We start from the raw sequence: 19,220 nt of genomic DNA on the forward strand, positions 1-19,220 counted from the left end.
GGCGCCTCACACCCCGCCCACCAACCCAGGTGGTGCGGGGGCACTTCTAACCTCAGTCCAGCTTGCTGGTGGGACAAGCGACCGTTGTAGCCTGAAGTGACAGCGTACGTGTAAATGCTGGGCCACCCTCTCTCTCTCTCTCTCTCTTTCCTTTCTTTTTTTCCAACTAATGATTAATGGCATACGGATAAGGACTATGAGTACGAAATTCGGCCGACTAAGAGCACATACTTGCACTTCGCCAAAACAAAACAAAAAAAATGTTAGTAATGGTCAAAGTTATGACCGCTGAACATTAATGGAAGAAGAAGAAGAATGCTGCGGTCGTCCCTGTGCTTACAACGCCTTCCTCCAGCTGATTCCATTCCACTATTGTTTTCACAAAGAATGAGTTCTTTAGCTGGTCTGTCCTGTAGAATGGAATGTTCATTAAATCGCATTCCCCAGTCTTTCGCCCATACTTCCAGTCTATCCATGTCTTTCTGTAGGGTGATATGGTCTTGGAAGTAGTGGATTTCTCGGTACAGGAGACAGTCATCCGCGAAAAGGCATACTGTTGATTTCGTGGATTGTCACGGTGGCAGGTTGTTAATGTAACACTGACAGGAAGAGTAAAGGAGCCAGTACTGTACCTTGGTGAACACCTGATATCACCTCTATTTCCTCAGATTGCTCTCCCTCCAGGATCACTCTCAGTTTACGCCAGGTCAGGAAGTTCTTGATCCATGTATGGATGGGTCCTCTGATGGCGTAGTGATTCAGCTTGTGTAGCAGTCTGTCGTGTGGTACACGGCTGTGTCGAACGCCTTACTGAAATCCGTCTGGATGTTTAGTGTCCATTAACCATAGGTGTTATTCGATGTTTTGCGTCCATAAGCCATAGATGTTATTTGACAAAAGTAGGGGAAAAAGACGGCTACTGGTGAGGGAAAAGCAACTTCTGTTCACGCATGTGAGTTGTGTGTGTCAATTTACTGCTCGTTGCATTTTTATATTATTTTATTTTTCACTTTGTTTTTATTTATCATTTTCACACACACACACGCGCGCGCGCGCGCGCGTACACAAAGTGGCACACGTTCACAAACTCTCACATACAGAGACAGACACAAAATGACACAACACACACAGTGAATCATTCACACTAACACTAACACATACACTAACACACTAGACACATTGACACACCACTCAGAAACACACACACACACACACACACACACACACACACACACACACACACACACACTGACACACACAGCCACTGATCTAAAGCGGGCGACAAAGACCTAAGTCCTATCGAGATGTCTGATCTTCACACAAAGCCAACGCGCTCATCTGTCCTTGAGACACTACCCAATGTATTTATGAAACATTAACAGAAAATGAAATAAAATGATTAAACAAAATAAACAGATAAGCAACGGTAAATACACCAGAATGTGGTAAAGTGAACAATAATGCTTGTCCCTATGTATATTTCAAGGAATACGTTAGTGACAGCTGGTGTAATTACTGACGAGTATTTTTGTACAAAGGAGCGACTGTACGGCCAAGTATGGATTTGACGAGTCGGGAGCACACAGGACACTGGAAGTCTGCTGATATTGAGGGGCAGACGCTCTGGCGATGTTCTTTGCAGGACCGCTTAATTGCTGTGTTGTTCCTCTTCAATTCAGTCTCTTTCGTGCTTGTCTTGTAAAACTGAGCCTCGTGCCAATGTACTTTGTCCCGATCATTCTGCGTTGACAAATTTTATTCAGTTGGGGAGATGTCACACTCCTGACCACTGTAAACTGTATATACAGTGTGTGTGTGTGTGTGTGTGTGTGTGTGTGTGAGGGGGCCGGAGAGGCCCGAGGGATTGGACGGGAACTGAGGGGGGTGGTGGTTACTGAAACAAATCAACCGAACACGACGTGGCATTTTTGCGGTAGCTGTAGACACTGAGGTCTGAAAACCGTCGCGACTATTCTCTGTCTGTTTCAGCCGGGCGTTTTTTGTCAGCCTTCTTGTTTTTCAAGTATTGTGTGCTTTTCCCCCTCTCCGTCAGCCGGCGGCACAGCGCCGTGAACCGGCTGGCTGCGAAACAACATACATACTCAGAGGAATATCTATAAGAATCAACTCTGTGAGTATATATCTATAGTCTAATCTATCAGCTGATCCGTCTACTCCGTATATCAGTAATAGTGTGTGTGTGTGTGTGTGTGTGTGTGTGTGTGTGTTCGCGCGCCAACGTCTGTGTCAGTTTTCAGTTATTTTCACGGAGTTTTTTTTCTATCACGGTATTTCTGCCGGTTATTATTACTATATCCTTACTAGTGACCGACTTGATGTCGGGTATTGTGTAGTATATATCCTGTTCAGGGCGGGGATTGGATGCAAAAAATGAGAAAAAAAAAGGACGCCAGTGCTTATAATCTATTATCCTCGAAAATAAAGAATTTTGTTTTCTCTTTTCTTGCCTTGAGTCATAACTTCTAACCTGTGCAACTGGTCAGTCTCATTTTCTGCCACTGAGTGTGGCATATCAGTCCAACTTGATTAGGAACTCGTCTGGTGGCGAAGCAGGAAGTTGTTTACGATCCCCCCCCCCCCCCCCCCCCCCGCTCTCGCATCAAAATGTCAAACTAAGCTAGCGGGTTGTCAGCCAATGATATAAAAATATACATATCAGTGGTTGTTAGCGGTACGGAGGAACGAAAGTTAAATAATGTGGCTGGACGATCATGGTTGACCGATACTCTTAGAAGGGGAGATAAATCCGGAAGTACGTCAGACTGTCGCGGGACAATTGATAAACGCGGACGATTGCGAAAGTGTCGACAAAAACATTCTTCCATTTATATATATTCCAAACGGTCAGATGAGTCGCAACCCAGCCCCTCTTGAGGAAACCCAGTCCAGCTATGAACAGAGGTATTGGACGAAAGACGTGATCTGGTTCAATAGACCCAAACGGTTAAGTTGCATCTATTTAATAATTCTCTTGAGATGGAACTTGAACAAGAAAATTGAACTTGACAAGAGTTCAGTTTGACTTTAATCTTTAGTCAACCAAAAGCAGCGACTTACAAAACGCGTATGTTGTAAATGTATTCCATTTAATTTAAACGCAATACTGGCAACTGAATGCTGCAGCGTTAATTTTCAGCGAGAAATTGAAAAAGGGAAACTTGTGCGATGTGTTGCTTGGATTTGGATTCAGTGCGATGTGATGGTTTTCTAGTTACCTGGATTTTAAACTTTGATGAAAGACGTTGTAGGAGCTTGGTCGGATATATTTACACAAAGGGGTTGGGAGTGTAGGTTTCTTCATGCTGCTGTCACTGTAATGATGGTCCTGCATCCTCACCAGCAGCTCTTACCCAAATTGGTCCAGTCTGTTCAGGTTGGGGAAAAATGTATTATTTAGTTTTGTTTAAGTGAATTACTTGTTGTGAAGGTTAGCTCGCGGGTTTAGTTCAATTTTCAATCAAGCACACATCTATGCAGTTGAGTTTTGCACTCAAGTCTCAAGCAATCGCAGCACATTCATTTCTCTTTTACATCAAGGACACATTACACACAATTTAAAATTTTTTAAATTTTTTTTATAGATTATATACATTTTATAAACTGATTACAAAAATGATTGATTCATACATGTCAAATCAAATCCTTTGACATATCCTGGAATTACAAGGCATTATAAATCCAAATTCTGGTTATAATCCCGTGATATTCCACTCTCTTACCTGGTCAGGTTTTCACTGACACATTCACACCACAGTTCTGCCCCAACAGTCACTCTTGCCAACTGTAGCTGGCTCCAAGAATCAGGATCATGGATGTCTGGAGTGCCCTTGCCTCACAGGTGTGAGAACCTCATGCCTGGTCAGTTATCTGGATTTTTTGTCTTCTGGTGTAGATAGGCAGGAGAGTGTCCTTGTAGTTGTTTGGGGAGATGTCTCTGCTTCTCTGTTTTCTCTTCTTCACGCCTTCTTTTAGCTTCAGTCTCGTTCCTCCCTTCACCTCGGGCCACAACCTCTCTCTGCACCTTCGCTCTCACCAGTTTCTCCCACAAGTCTCTTGCTCTGTTAGTCTTAACCGGAAGTCCCAACACATATCTAGGTGGTTACTTTTATCCTGCCACAGATAGTATATCACAAATCCTGTGCTCTAACCATTCAGCCATTGTGTCAATCAGGGGACAATTTAACGATTTCAGATTGTAACAAAAGGCACACTCATGGAGTTTCTTGTAGCTGTTTGTATTTCTCTTTTTATCACAACAGATTTCTCTGTATGAAATTCGGGCTACTCTCCCCAGGGAGAGTGTGTCACCACACTACAGTGCCACCTATTTTTTTGCATTTTTTCCTGCGTGCAGTTTTATTTGTTTTTCCTATCGAAGTGGATTTTTCTACAGAATTTTGCCAGGAACAACCCTTTTGTTGCCGTGAGTTCTTTTACGTGTGCCAAGTGCATGTTGCACATGGGACCTCGGTTTATTGTCTCATCCGAATGACTAGCATCCAGACCACCACTCAAGATCAAGTGGGAAGGAGAAAATATCAGCGGCTGAGCCGTGATTCGAACCAGTGCGCTCAGATTCCCTCGCTTCCTTGGCGGATGTGTTACTTCTAGGCCATCACTCCACAGGCTATGTTATGTAGTCTCAACGTCAAACTGACCCCTTCAGTGCCCAGGGACGGAAAATTCTGTCTGTGTCATTGTAGAGATTTTCCTATCACAACATCATTGAATTCATGTGAGATTGTCGTAACTGGAAGTGTGTCCATTTCCCTTTAAGAAATGCATAGGTTATGTATACTCTGTTTTAGTAGTTTGCATGCTAATTGCTATAATTAAAAAAAGTACCCTTTGTGACTAAAATAATCTTTGGCAAATAGTTGTCACTGAACATAAAATAGGCTTTGGCTCTGAAGAGGTAAAGCATCTTGAGTTTTAAAATGCCAGTATTATCTAAAGAATACAGACACACACATGTGTGCGCACGCACACACGTATGCACACATGCACACGCTCTCACACAAAGATAACGGGAAAGAGTTTAAAGATGAAGCTTCTGAAAAGAAAGATTGATACCAGAATGTGCAGAAACTGAGATGATACTGCAACGATGATACTGCAACAGATTGTCTGGTCAAGTAGATTCTGAAATAAAAAGTTTGTTGCAATGGACTGAAGCACACAGGCCATCAATTACTATCATATGTTCCTTTTGAGATTTGAAAACAACAACAACAACAAAAATATATATATTCATTCTGTTTCAGGTTCAGCTGTGTGGTGTGTTTCTCTGCTCGCTTGAAAATGATATGGGGACAGTGTCAGCATCGAGTGTGTGCAGACTGCCTGTATGATGAAAGTGGTTGTCTCCGACAGTTGTTTATCAAATGCCCTGTATGTCAACATCGATGGAGTTTTCCACAGAAAAGGTGAGGATCTGGTTGTCCAGTTGGATGTTAGTTCACATGATGCATGCTTTTATTGTTGATTTATATCAGCTGATCATAGTCATACTCATTCAGGTGTGTGCTATTGTGTTTGCTTAAACATCACTAATAGTGATACTAATGCATTACAAACCAGTTTTATCTGATTGTATGCAGTCCTCATTTTTTATTCAGTCTGATGTACATGTCATATTAATGGAGTTTGTCTTGATACTGTAGCTAGTATAGATAAATAACATGTCATATTGATGGACTTTATATTGATATGATTGCTAGTAAAGGGTAAACCTTTAGAACTGTATTCAGTCACTGAGTCAACTGGAAATTCTACTCGGCACCTTGTTTTACAAAAATTAGAAAAGGAATGTAATGGTGCAAATGACTCAACATGTGTACACACCACAAATGGGCAAAATGTAGTGTGTGCTTTTTTTTTTTTTTTATTATTATTTAAAAAAAAAAATTACATTAACACAAACCAAGGAGCAGAAAAGTAAAGTTTTGATAAATTGGGGAAAAAACCTCTCTGTGTGTGTCTCTCTGAGTCTCTGTCTCTGTCTCTGTCTCTCTCTCTCTCTCTCCCTCTCCCTCTATATATATGATATATTGTTAGATTTGGACCACAAACTGCAACTTTTTCCCTCATACATGATCACTGCAAATAATTGATTTGTTACTTAAATGTGGGTAAGATAAATTGAAATTTTATTGAGTAAGCATTTCTTGATAAATGTCAGGCTGTGTATTTCAATCAACTCATGCACACTTGTATTATATATTGTTGATGATTGATTTTTAAAAAAATATTTCAAATAATATGGTGTGTCTGTTACTCATTGTTTGTGAACTTCAGTGGTAACTGGTATGCTGTGGATTCTAGTAATTGAAATTCCTCACTTTTAAAAGACAGTGAGGAATTTCAGTTACTAGAATTTGTAATTTTCTCACCTTGGGAAATGGTTGATTTTTGTATTCACATTCTTTCTATTTTCTTTTCGATGTGAGTTCTTTTTTCAGTTTTCAGCCTGATGTTGATGATGTTTGTATACGGTCCATAAAATCTGAAGTAACAAAATAATTAATTACTACTACTGCCACTCATGCCATGCTTCTAGTTCTAACTGAACTGACCTAAGGTGTCGAGATCTATGCATGAGGTGGTTTATAATTTGTGTAGATTTGACTTTGCAAGGAACAGTACAGAGCAAGTACAGGATGAAGTTTTGATGTGTTCAGGCCAGAGATTCCAGAGGACAATGTGGAAATGATGAGGTGTCTTGGTGTTCGGAGTTGCCCCAATCAAAGCAAAGGCTGTACCATGGACATGTGGGAATGGGAAATGGAAGAACATATCAGGTTGAATTATTCCTTCGATTTCAATTCAGTAGATCTACAATTACTGATGTTCTTTTCAGGAAATATTTTCTTTCGTTCATATAATCCAACAGTTGGAATGGCCAAACAGACCACACCTTCATAATTCAGAATACAGGCTGTAAATTATGCAGGTGGACACAGATCCCACAGGACACACTGTTAATCAGTTTACTGCTCTCCTCATAGATCTGTTTAATAAAAATCATGTAGAAGAAAATGCTTTAAAATGGGCCCGCACGAACCATAGTGGCCCAGTGCTAATGCATCTGCCTTGGAAGTGATTGGTCATCTAGATGCTATCATTCAGATGAGACGATAAACTGAGGTCCCATGTGTATCATGCACTTAAAAGAACCTACAGCAACAGGAGAGTTGTCTATAGAAAAAATCCATTGTAAAAAAAAAAAGCCACTCTGATATGTGTGTGTGTCTGACTGAAGCCTGACTGAATCAGAAATTGACACAGTAAACAAATAATGAATGCCTTAAAGCCGCTCTCTGTTGTGCAAATGACTGTGTTTGTATAGTGCTTAGAGCTTGATCTTTGACTGAGGATATATGTGCTGTATAAGTATCAGTCAGTCAAAAACTGATGTTGGCAAAGATTAACAAAACTGATTGACTCCTGTGCACGTCCAATAGATTCTGGTGTCAGAGGACTGTTGGGCCACTGGTTCAAAGTTTCATGGTTGAACTACCAAGTCATGTTAAAGATTCTGGCCACATGGTTCAAATGAAAAGACTTGGTCAGTAACCATGGTTCCCTTCCACACAACAGCTGTCTTGTTGTGACTGACATGGACAGTGTCTTCCACACCCACCAGAAGGTGTTGACCGCTGTCCACCACCCACACATCCCGCACACACAACACATACACACTGCTGACCACATCCTCATACATCACTTTTTTCCTTTGGAAACTGAAGGCAAAATGCTTCATCAGGTGTGTGGAACAGTTGTGGTTCCTCCAGTGGCACAAGTCTGCCATTGCCAATCTCATCGTGGGAAAGGTAGAAGCCCTGGTGTTGAGGGAACCACCCACACCTTTCCCAAGTGAATTCTAGTGAAGATTTGGTACTATTATTTATCAGATTAATAGATAACATTTTGTTTTTATGGACTCGGGGAATGACCTTCAAGCTTTTTTTTTTTCCAAACATTTTTATATCAACAGTTAGTTCATGGAGACACCAAAACATATGGACTGATCCACATATGCAACACCACATCTGCTGAAAGAAAAAAGAGGGGTGGATGGGAGGGGAGCATGCCTACAGTCATATTTTAAAGCAAGATTTTTGTTTGAATAACAGATTTGTTTATACCTGTCTGCTTTTTTGCCCCCAGATCCTGTGAATGGAAACCAGAATCCCCTCCCAAGAAAAGTCGTAGCAGGTCCACATCTTCACAGAAGGAGAAACGAGTTCCAGCTTCTACACGAGTGACTCGTTCAGGGAGATGGCTCAGAGCTTACTGTAACTCTGGTGCTGTTGGTGGAAGTGCAGACTGAAATGAAATCATGTGTATGGGCAGTGTCTTTATAACAAGTAGAAAAAGAAACTTTTATCAAGGTCTGAAGTGGCCAAAACACAAATATGGAACAGGAAAGTGCTGTGATATATAAGGAGTTCAAGTGGCATTGATTGTACATTGTTCCAGTGCCTCTGAGAAAGACATGGAAATGTGTTGACTGCAATCCCTTGATCCTGTCCATTGTAGCCAGTGCAGTTGTGTACCGTGTCTTCTTGAAATAAAATAAAAGTGAAGGATGAGGATTTTGGTGGCTATGTTATATATGCTTACTATTGCCATGTTACAGATGCTTACCATTCCCAAACAGCCATATTTGAAATACATGGAAATTGATGACGGTTCTGGATGCTATGGCAGTGGATTGCATGTAACAGGGGAAAAATAGTGGGCGCACCTTTGTTCACAGGTAGACAAACCTGATGGCGGATGAAAAGTTATAACGTGAACAGAGTGTGCATAAGTCCAATACCAGTCATGGAAGAGAGGCAGTTAGAGGTTAGCAAAATGACTGATGTAAAGAGATGAGTCTTCAGCTTTTCCTTTTTGGAATCAGTTGGGAACATAGCAGCTCCACATTGATTTTTGAGCACAGATATGAATAAAACTATCAGTTTAGATAAGGGAATTTCAAATAATGTCCTGTGTTGGCCAACTCCAAATTAGAAATTTTTGATACCAGTCAAACCAGGTGCGTACCAATTCAGTCCATATATGCTTCATCCCATTTCCATGTTTAGCAGCTGTTGTCAGTGTGCAGTAAACACACACACAATGACAGAAACCTTGCAAGCCAAGTGAAGGAGCATCTGGCTGCTGATGTCTGGAATATTAGTTTTGCCTGTGCGAGAGAGAGAGAGAGAGGGATTGAGTGAGTGTGTTTGCTTTTGCACATGCATGTGTGTGTTGAACTTTGTTCTTTTGTGTGTGTGTGTGTGTGTGTGTGATTGACACAGACAGACAGGCACACTGCAAGATGGTGAAGATGCATCCAAGTTAAAAAAAGAAAAGGAAAAAAGTGTAGTGTTCACCATTTAATATGGAGTGATCTGTTCACAATCTATTGCTAATTTATGCAAACAAAGAAAAAGTTGAATCAAGGTGGTACTTGGAACAGGATGTGAAATTCAGATGAGTAGACTGAAAAGTTACAAAAAACCACAAAATGTCTTGCAGTACTCAGTTTTTCATTTAAGTTATCCATTCACAATCTATAATCAGAAATGAAAAGTTGACGAAAAAAGTACTTTCCAAAATCAGTTAATTAAGTGGGATTTCAGGGATTTTTTGCCTGCTTTTTGTGGGCCCTCCAGAGAAAGTTTGCTCAACTGAAAGATGGTTAGCTGTCACAAGTGAATATGTCAGACTGATGAAGATGCTGAGCATGTCTCCTGTGGAAAAAAGAAGGGGCAGCCAGACCTGCAGGAAAGATTACAATGAGCATGTTCTCTACCAAGGCAGAAGGAGAAAACTTTAGTTTGTGCACTCTCCTTTCCCATCACTTTTATAGTGTGCATGATGATTATTATTACACTGAATCAAATAAGAAGAATGAAATGATTCCATTCATGAGAATTGTTGAAATTTGGGTTGTTCATCATCTCTTTCTGATGGGGATAGGCATGTCTGCTGTATTTAAAAATAAAAAGGGGGGTATAAAAATGGACATTAGTTTCTCCTTCACAATGAAGGAAAAGGTTGAGCTTACAATGGCTGTCATAGAAGACAAAATCTTTTGTGGCCAGCTGTGTCAACCATACCAGCATCAGAGCAAATGTTCAGGAACAATGCCTGATTTTTTGCTAGTGAGTGTAAACAAAGTGAGTCACGTAACAATGCTGATTTGGTTGTCTCTTGTATATATGTATGCATGTGTTTGTCCATGATGAAAATGCATTTTCTCTGGAAATGTTTTGTTAACACCAAAATTGGATTAAACACACATTTTTTCCCCACACATTCCTATTTATGTTACGGTTTTAGACAAAACTGTATTTCTAGATAATGGCCGGGTTATTTTGTTTAGATTCCAGATTTGCAAGATTTTCTGAGGTTGCTCCTGGTTCATTTCTGGATTACTGTTTTGTTTAGCCAGATGAGTGTTTTTGTAAGTTGCATTTTATATAAGTTTATGTTTCTTGTTCACAGATAATAGGAAATAACGAAAATCTGGACAAGCCACACAGAATGACTAACTACACCCATCAATGTACTCATTGCGTACTATTTTAAAGAGGGTACTGAATTAACTGGAAAAGTTGGTCACTGTGGGAGTCGCTCAGCATATGTTAGCTAATTTGGTAAGAAGTTCAAGTACAAATTACAATTATCTGGATATTTATGAAGTGTGGATTAGATGTGATTAGGGCTATCTAACACAAACCAGCACAACACTTCAACAGTTCTTCAACAATTCATTTTTTGATTACACCTTTGATTTCACCTGCTATACCCTGTCTCCCCCATCTCACCATTCAACTACGCCCTCTTCAACCTTTTAAATGTTAACTTACGGCCACATGCAGCACTCTTATGCTTGTAAAAGTGAAACCAGCCATCGCATCATGGAAGACAGGCCGCTTGGATAAGGTTTAGATTCTAATTCTTCATAATGCATGGGTCTGGCCAGACCCACGATGTATGGCGTTTGAAGTTTCTTCTTTGAGAGTATGGGTCTACTCAGACCCACGACATACTGGGAGTTTTATTTTTTTGTTTACTCCTTTGTTTATTGACAAAAACAAACCATTTTTGATACAGGTGTGGGACCAAGCTTTATTGACAAAGTCATAAACTTTTATGAAGGTAGCTTGAAAACTGACTCAGTTATCAAGTGAAAATCATGACTCATTGTACGGCAAAGGTTAAGCCCATAGCAGACTGTTCTAGGTACCACCCATTGCCGGCTGATTGGTCAGCTGTCACAAGTGTCTGTTGTAGGTGTTTGGCTGGTGTCATATTTGGTCAAAGAAAGTGGCTTCTCATTAATTTTCTTTACCTTCAGATTTGTTATCAATCCTCCATGTTGTAAAACTTATTATTCTGTAACTTCATTACCCCTGTGAGGAAGTAGCTGCATCTTTCAGTATAAATGATGTCCACCTGGAAATAATGTGCTGGAAATTTACTCTTTTTCATTCTTTATTTTTAACTGCTGTCTTTGTTTCTGGCTTTCCTTTTTTTCTTTGTTTTCTTGTCATTTCATTTTGCCTGGCTGGTCTGTTCACCTATATTTTTTCTTGAAAGGCTTTTGTATGGTATTTCTTTTTTCTGGACCTGATAATTGGGATGCTAGGAGTCTTTCAGTATAAATAGCATCCCAATTGTCTGGAAATTCTGTGTCTTTTTCAGGACCTGATAATTGGTCACTTTTGCTGTGTTGTATTGTTTTTTGTGCCATGGACATATGAGGTGCCAGTGACCAATTCTTGGTTTTGTATGCCTGTTATTACATACATACAGTTTTGTGTATTAGGTATTATGTCCAGATGTGCTGTTTTTTTGTTATGTGTATTTTGTTTTGTTTTTTTCTCAAATTCTCTGGCATCACCCATGGGATACCAGGGGTCTTTCAGTATAAATAGCATCCCCACCATCTGGAAATTCTGTGCTAGAAATTTCCTCTTTTCTTTTGATCTCTTTATTTTTGCCTATTTTCTTCCTTCATTGTGGCTGCTTTTTCTGCCTTCCCAGTCCATCCCCCTTTCTTTTTTCAAGCAAGCCTTGACACTTTTTTTTCTCTTTTCTGCATGTACTAAGTGTGCTGTTTTGCTATGGTGATTAGGTAGTGAAACTGTACATTGGGATGGGCACTAGCTGTCCGTTCTGCAATGTTATTTGCCTATATGGCCTTTTTATGTATTTTTGTTTGGCTTTGAAGTATAGTTTTATCCTTTTTCATGATTTTTTTGTGATCTGGGTATTATAAATTAAGTGGAATGCCTGACGTCCTCAGCACTGCATAATACTATTTGCCTGAGGAGCAAATTGGTTAAGATATTGTGTCATGAACTGTTTTGTGGGTTTATCTTTATGTTTTTTTGGGTTTTTTTGTGAATGTGAGTTTTATGTTTGTGATTGGACGTTTGTGAAGTTGGGCAGTCCTGATATGGCCCTGTGCAATCAGCTTGACTAAAAGCAACAATAATAATTCATTATTCTCTTGGAAAAAATTGACAAATATTCAACATCTGAGGCATGTCCTTCGTTTATGTGCATGAATGTGACTATACTAGAACCTAGGTTTCTTTTTTTATGTATTTTTGACTCACTTGTGTAAACAAAGTGAGTCTGTGTTTTAACTGGGTGTTCGGTTGCCTCTGTGTGTGTGTGTGTGTGTGTGTGTGTCCGTGGTAAACTTTATAACAATGCCATTTTCTCTGCAAATTGTCAGTTGACACCAAATTTGGCATAAAAATGGGGGAAAAAACCCTCAAAATATAAAACATTACATACAATTACAAGTATACTTTAACATAGTTAAGGACACACACACATTTATCCAGAAAACGAAAACCAGGACAAAAGATCAGATTGACAGTTATGAACCATATATATATATATATATAGTATATATTCTGTCTGCTGTCGATGCCACATGTAATTTGTCGCCACCGCTAGTTTGAGGAGTGTGTCACAGTATGCATCCTCACCTGTCCTCTGACTTTGATCCTATTCCTCTACCTGTCTTTACCCCTATACCCTATCTTTTGTTTTCTCCCCTTTTTGCATACATATATCTCTATATATAATTGTATTTTCATAAATAATTATGTCTGAAAATATGCTGTGATACTGGACTGAGCTACATGTCTGCATGTTCACGTTAAGTATAAATCAGCTGGAAATCTCTACACTTTTGTTTTGATAAACTGAGCTGGCAGAATGGTTAAGATGCTCATCTGCCAAGACCGGCAGAGTCTGTGAGGGTCTGGGTTCGAATCCCGCTCTCGCCTTTTTGCCCAAATTCGACTGGAAAGTCGAACTGAGCATCTCAGTAGTCCGGCGTTCGGATGAGGCAAGAGGTCTCAAGTGCAGCACACACTTGGTGCATTGAAAAAGGCAGAATGGCCCATGGAAATGAGTGTTGTTCTCTGTCAAAATCCTGTAGAAGATCCACTGATAGGTACACTCACACACACCAGTGTACGCGCGTGTGTGTGTGCGTTGGTGTCTGTGCATCAGTGTGTATGTAATTTGTGTCAGTGTGTGTGCATGTGTATTGTGTGTGTGAGTGTGTGTGTGTGTACCTATATATACATAATATATATATATATATATGCACTCAAGAAGTAAAGGGACTAAGTGCTGGTCAGGCATCTGCCTATCTGTATTATAGGACTTGTCCGAATGCAGGAAGGAAATTGGCAGAATGGTTGAGATGCTCTGCTGCCAATATATAAAGTCTTTGAGGGTGTGGGTTTAAATCCTGCTCTCGCCCTTTCTCCCAAGTTTGAATGGAAAATCAAACTAAGTGTCAAGTGTTGTCCTCTGGCCAAATCTGGCAGAAGAAAGCCACACTGATAGGTGTTATACATTGTACGAAACTATGTCATACGAAACCATGCCAATGGTTGGCGGCTTTGTCTGGGAAGATCTAGAGAATAAACAAGAAAGATCCACACGCTCTGGGTTGTGTCCATTCTGTCATAAATACTGTATCATACGAGTATTACATGGTGGCAGCGGTGGGATACTGGCAGTTCAACGCTTCTAACCGCAAGTAAACATAAACTTTTGAAGAAGACGAAAAAGACGCTAAATCGCCATTGTTTAGGTCAATGCACAAAACAAGAACAGTTTGTATAGCTGCGATATCTCGACGCGACATAACGATGACGGTAAACAGCGCTGCTATGACGTCTTTTATCGCCAAAGAGTAACCCACACGACACGAGACAGACTGGTGACACATCAAACAGACGTAAATATCTCTCTTGCAGCCATACACATTACACAATCATGGCTGCTGCACGCATACCTCAAATGAATTGGGCTACTGACAATCACGAGGAAGCTTTACAATTGTTCAAAAGCAATATCTCCGTATACTGTGAAGACGAAGAGATCGAGAACGATAACAAAAAAGCGCTCAAGATCTTGCGCGGCATCGGTGACGAGGGCACCAGACGACTGCAAGTGTCCGGCCTGTCAGAGGAGGACAAACGCAAACCAGACAAGCTGTGGGAGTTCTTCGAATCCCAACTCAAGCCCAAGATCAACTTCAGAGTCCACCGCTTACATCTGATGGAGTGTCGGCAACGCGAGGATGAAACTCTGGATGATTTCATCCTGCGAGTGCGCACTCTGGCCATGAAGTGCGAGTTTGACCAAACAGAGATGGAAGAGAGACTGATAGAACTGATTATAGCATCCACTCCACTTGAGGACTTCCAACGCGACCTGCTGGGAAAGGCAAAAGGGTACAAGCTGGCCGACGCTCTTGCTGAAGGCAGACGATACCAAGCCATAGTTGCCGGACGCAGCAAGCTTCAGCAACTCAACCCTAGCACAGGGGAACACAAGCTTGACCTGCTTAGCGACAAGCACGTACGGAAAACCAGGTCATGTGGGAATTGTAATACTTCCCATGATCCACGGAAATGCCCAGCGTTCGACAGCACCTGTCACCATTGTGGAAAGAAAGGACATTGGCGACGAGCATGCAGACAGAGAAAGAGAGAAGACCTGGCCCGCATACAAAACAGTGATAGCAAAAAGAAAACCAAAGGCAGAAAGAAAATTCACGACATGGCGTCGGAGACTGAAGACACAAGTGATGACGACAACATTCAGCATGACACAATCAACATTTCCAGCGTCCGTAGTGAAGCTTTCACAACGATGGATGTCATAGCCCCAGGAAAGATGGGCAAGATACCAATTAAGCTGAAAATTGACACTGGGGCATCTGGTAACACTCTAACTCTACAGACATACAGGAAGCTGTATGGAAAACGTGATCCATCCAAAATTATCACACCTGTCAAGAACACAAGACTGACGGCATACAACGGGCAGAAGATTCCTTGCCATGGTAGCCTCGAGCTTGAGCTCAGTCACAAGGGCAAGCTCACTAAAGCCAAGTTCTACGTGGTAGACGTAGAAGGCCCATGCATCATCGGTCTGCCTACCTGTGAGAAGTTGAGGTTGGTGACTATCAACTGCAGCGAAATCAGCACAACAGACGTTTCATCAATTGAAAGCCTAAAGCAGGCTTACCCAGGCCAGTTTGACACTCTTGGGGACTTCCAAAACCCAGCCCAGCTATACACCAAACCGGGAGCAGAACCCTCCATCGATCCCCCAAGGAAATGTTCAGTGCACCTTGAAGAACAGCTAAAAGCAGAGCTGGAGAAAATGGTTAAGCAGGGAGTCATCCGTAAGGTCAAAGAGCACACAGACTGGTGCTCCAGCCTAGCCTACTCAGTGAAAAAAGATGGCTCTCTCCGTATCTGTATTGATCCCCAGAAGCTCAATGCAGCATTGAAGCGATGTCCCCACAAAATCCCTACGCTAGAAGAGATCAATCCCAAATTCACTGGATCGTCAGTATTCAGCAAGATGGACGCCAAGGCAGGATACTGGTCAGTTCACCTCGACGAACCAAACCAACTGTTGACCACGTTCCGAACGCCCTTTGGTCGTTATTGTTGGAAACGACTCCCTTTTGGACTGCGTGTATCGCAAGACATTTTTCAAGCAAGAATGGACGAGATCCTGGAAGACCTTCCAGGCGTGACTGGCATCACAGACGATGTGTGCGTGCATGGCAAGAATGTGCAGGAGCACGACGACAACCTCAGGCGCTTGATGGAAAGAGCCAAACAGTGTGGGCTCGTTTTCAATTCAGAAAAGTGCGACATACGCAAGGAAGAGATCTCCTTCTTTGGGAATATATACTCCAAAGACGGGATTCGCCCAGATCCGGCCAAAATCCAGGGCATTCAGAGCATGCCAATCCCTGAAAACAAAGAAGACTTACAGAGATTCCTCGGCATGATGACGTATCTGTCGACGTTCATCCCAAATTTCAGCAAGGAGTCACAGCCGCTGAGGGAGCTGTTGAAAAAAGACGTGCCATTCATCATGTCAGAAGACCTCATCCACTGCTTCAACAACCTCAAGAAACTGGTGTCATCAACCACATGCCTCAAGTTCTATGACCCGAAGAAACCGACTGTGCTGGAGGTCGACAGTTCCATGAAGGGCCTGGGTGCAGCCATCATTCAGGATGGGTATCCGGTTGCCTTCGCATCGAAGTCACTTGACTCCACACAAAGCAACTACCCAAACATCGACCGTGAGATGCTCGCGGTGGTCTTTGGAATCACACGGTTCCATACATACCTCTACGGGAGGCCTTTCAAGGTGATCTCGGATCACAAACCGCTCGAGATGATAGTACAGAAGCCACTGCTCAAAGCCCCACCACGTCTCCAGCGCATGCTACAAAAGATCCAGGGATACGACTATGAGGTGGAATACCGCAGCGGGAAATCCATGACCCTCGCAGACACGCTGTCAAGACTCCCATCCCAGGCGGACAAGGCATCCATTGATCTCGACATCCGTGTGGACGGCCTAGACCTCTCCGAGGACGAGATTGGTTTCTGTCAGTACGACTTCATAAGCTTCACACCCAAGAAGCTATACCAGCTACGTGAAACCACCAAGACCGATCCTGTGCTGAACAGCCTGATGGAGACCATAGTTCACGGGTGGCCAGACAACATTAAAGCACTCCCCACAGATGTCAGACCATACTGGTCATTCAGAGACGAGCTAGCAATAGAAGATGGGATCATCTTCAAAGGACAGGAGGTAATCATACCCAAGGTTCTCCAGCAGGATGTACTGAAACAACTCCATCAATCTCACCAAGGCCTAGAGAAGACGCGACTCCTGGCCAAAGAATGTGCGTACTGGCCAAACATCTCCAGAGACATTGAGCAAGTAGTCAGATCATGCACAACCTGCCAAGAATTCACGAGTGCAAACCAGCGTGAGCCCCCTTCTTCCCCATGACATTCCCAACAGCCCTTGGAGAAAATTAGGAACAGACCTGTTTGAAATTGAAGGCCGCAACTTCCTCCTGATTGCAGACTATTTCTCAAAATACCCATCGTGACCGAGATGAAAACCACGTCCAGCCAAGCCATTAGCGGATGAGATGGTGAGAAGGTCATTCGCCATGTTCGGAGTGGCTCCGAACCAGATGTGTCAGTGACAACGGCCAATAAAATGCCAGCTTTCGGAAACAATGGACAAGTACAACATCGGCACATGTCCTTTCATGTGCATGAAGTGCACAATCAAACGGCTTTCTTAAGTATTTTGACTCAGGTATAAACAAAGTGATCTGGAAGGGGTTGGTTCCACTGTGTCTTGTCAGTGTGGTTCCTGTGACTCAACTCCCATTCCTGCAAATTGTCATTGTGTCCCATAATCTCATAAAACTCGGGGTACGCCGCTCGAATAGTAAACATCATACAATACAAGCTACAACTTGACATAGAGGACAACACATTGATCAAAAACAAACTAGGACAAATCATTGACAGTTATGAACCCATATACTTAATAAGGATAGTGATTTCGTATCTGGCAGGACCACAATGATGGTCGACCTAGTGCAGGAGTGTGTACAAAGCTCCACTCCTGTCCATCAACTTCAGATCTATCACGGCACCCTATCCCTAACTTGTTTCCCTGCTACAAACCTCTAAATAGAGTATTCAAATAATAGCTCGTACTGTGAATGACACGTAGCATTGCATCCGAAATACAGCTGGACATTTACACGAAACATCAGAGGTAGATGACTCTGCTACAGACAGAGTCTGTGAGGGTCGGGTCAGACATCCCCTGCCTTTGCCCAACTCGATACAACGTCAAGACACAAATATAAAAGCATGCACTCAAGGCCTAAGCGCGTTGGGTTATGCTGCTGGTCAGGCATCTGTCTAGCGGATGTGGTACAGGGAACGAGTGATGACATCATGAAACTAGGATTGTCAGTTATTTCCCTTCATTTCAGTCTGCTTCAACAGCACTTTAGTTGATTCTACGATCCGACTTGCTCAAACATCTCGTGCTCTTGATCAATTAACAAGTGTAAAATAGAAAAGCAAATGAAAATAGGAAGAACGTTGACAAGTTTGATCTTGAGGCAAGATGTCCATACATCAATAAACTTAGCTTTGTGAATGGCTTTGACCAGTACGATTTAGTTGAGAGTGATTGTGTCTGCGTATGTCACTTTTGCTATGTGTGTGTGTGTGTTTCTTCTTCGATTTTACGCCTCTTCACTAAGACGGAAAAAAAAGTATGTGCACACACATGTTCTGTTAGTGTGCTGCCACGGTGTGCTTGTATGCACTGATCTAAACAAAATTTAGATCCATGGTTTGTGAGCGTGTGTTTGTTTCTGAATGGTATGTCTAGTGTGTTACTGTGTGTGAATGATTCACTGTGTGTGTGTGTGTGAGTTTGTGAACGTGTTCCACTGTGTGTGAGTGTGTGTTGTGTTAGAGATGGAAGGGGAGAGAGTGTGTGCATGTATCTTGCTTGTGTGACTTATGTATGAGTTGGGTGGGGAGGCTGGTTTCAAGTTATGTGAGCCAACAGGTCAAGCACACATACACACCCACACTATCACAGCACAAAACAAACACACACACTTACTCTGCACACACACACTGCGTACAGGGTAAATTTCACATCATAGGGATAAGATGCTGATCCACAATGACACTGAAAAGCAACAACCAATAGGGATAAGATGCTGATCCACAATGACACTGAAAAGCAACAACCAATGCCCACATTAATCATCTCTCCTTTGT

General features: G+C 42.0%; 1 protein-coding gene across 3 annotated transcripts; it reads left to right on the forward strand.

The window, feature by feature from the left end:
* Positions 1-1,995: 1,995 nt before the first annotated feature.
* On the forward strand, positions 1,996-11,220 carry LOC143296426 (uncharacterized). Of its 3 annotated transcripts, XM_076608345.1 has the most exons (5): positions 2,796-2,922; positions 3,749-3,879; positions 5,286-5,447; positions 6,702-6,821; positions 8,191-11,220. In XM_076608345.1, the coding sequence occupies exons 3-5, from the start codon at positions 5,323-5,325 to the stop codon at positions 8,351-8,353; spliced, it is 408 nt and encodes a 135-aa protein (XP_076464460.1). In that variant the 5' UTR covers positions 2,796-2,922; positions 3,749-3,879; positions 5,286-5,322; the 3' UTR covers positions 8,354-11,220. The 3 variants fall into 3 exon arrangements, with proteins under 3 accessions (XP_076464461.1, XP_076464459.1, XP_076464460.1); XM_076608346.1 differs by lacking the exons at positions 2,796-2,922; positions 3,749-3,879 and adding an exon at positions 1,996-2,131; XM_076608344.1 differs by lacking the exon at positions 3,749-3,879 and having other exon boundaries at positions 2,758-2,922.
* Positions 11,221-19,220: the final 8,000 nt, after the last annotated feature.

This window comes from Babylonia areolata, chromosome 21 (assembly GCF_041734735.1).
Source record: "Babylonia areolata isolate BAREFJ2019XMU chromosome 21, ASM4173473v1, whole genome shotgun sequence".
Classification (NCBI taxonomy): Eukaryota; Metazoa; Mollusca; class Gastropoda; order Neogastropoda; family Buccinidae; genus Babylonia; species Babylonia areolata.

Bases quoted from the DNA above. Each gene is read 5' to 3' on its own strand.
- LOC143296426 (XM_076608344.1), top strand. From the start codon at position 2,870: ATGAGTCGCAACCCAGCCCCTCTTGAGGAAACCCAGTCCAGCTATGAA. The intron at 2,923-5,285 runs GTATTGGACGAA...ATTCTGTTTCAG, and splicing joins CAGTCCAGCTATGAACAGAG to GTTCAGCTGTGTGGTGTGTT. The intron at 5,448-6,701 runs GTGAGGATCTGG...TGATGTGTTCAG, and splicing joins TGGAGTTTTCCACAGAAAAG to GCCAGAGATTCCAGAGGACA.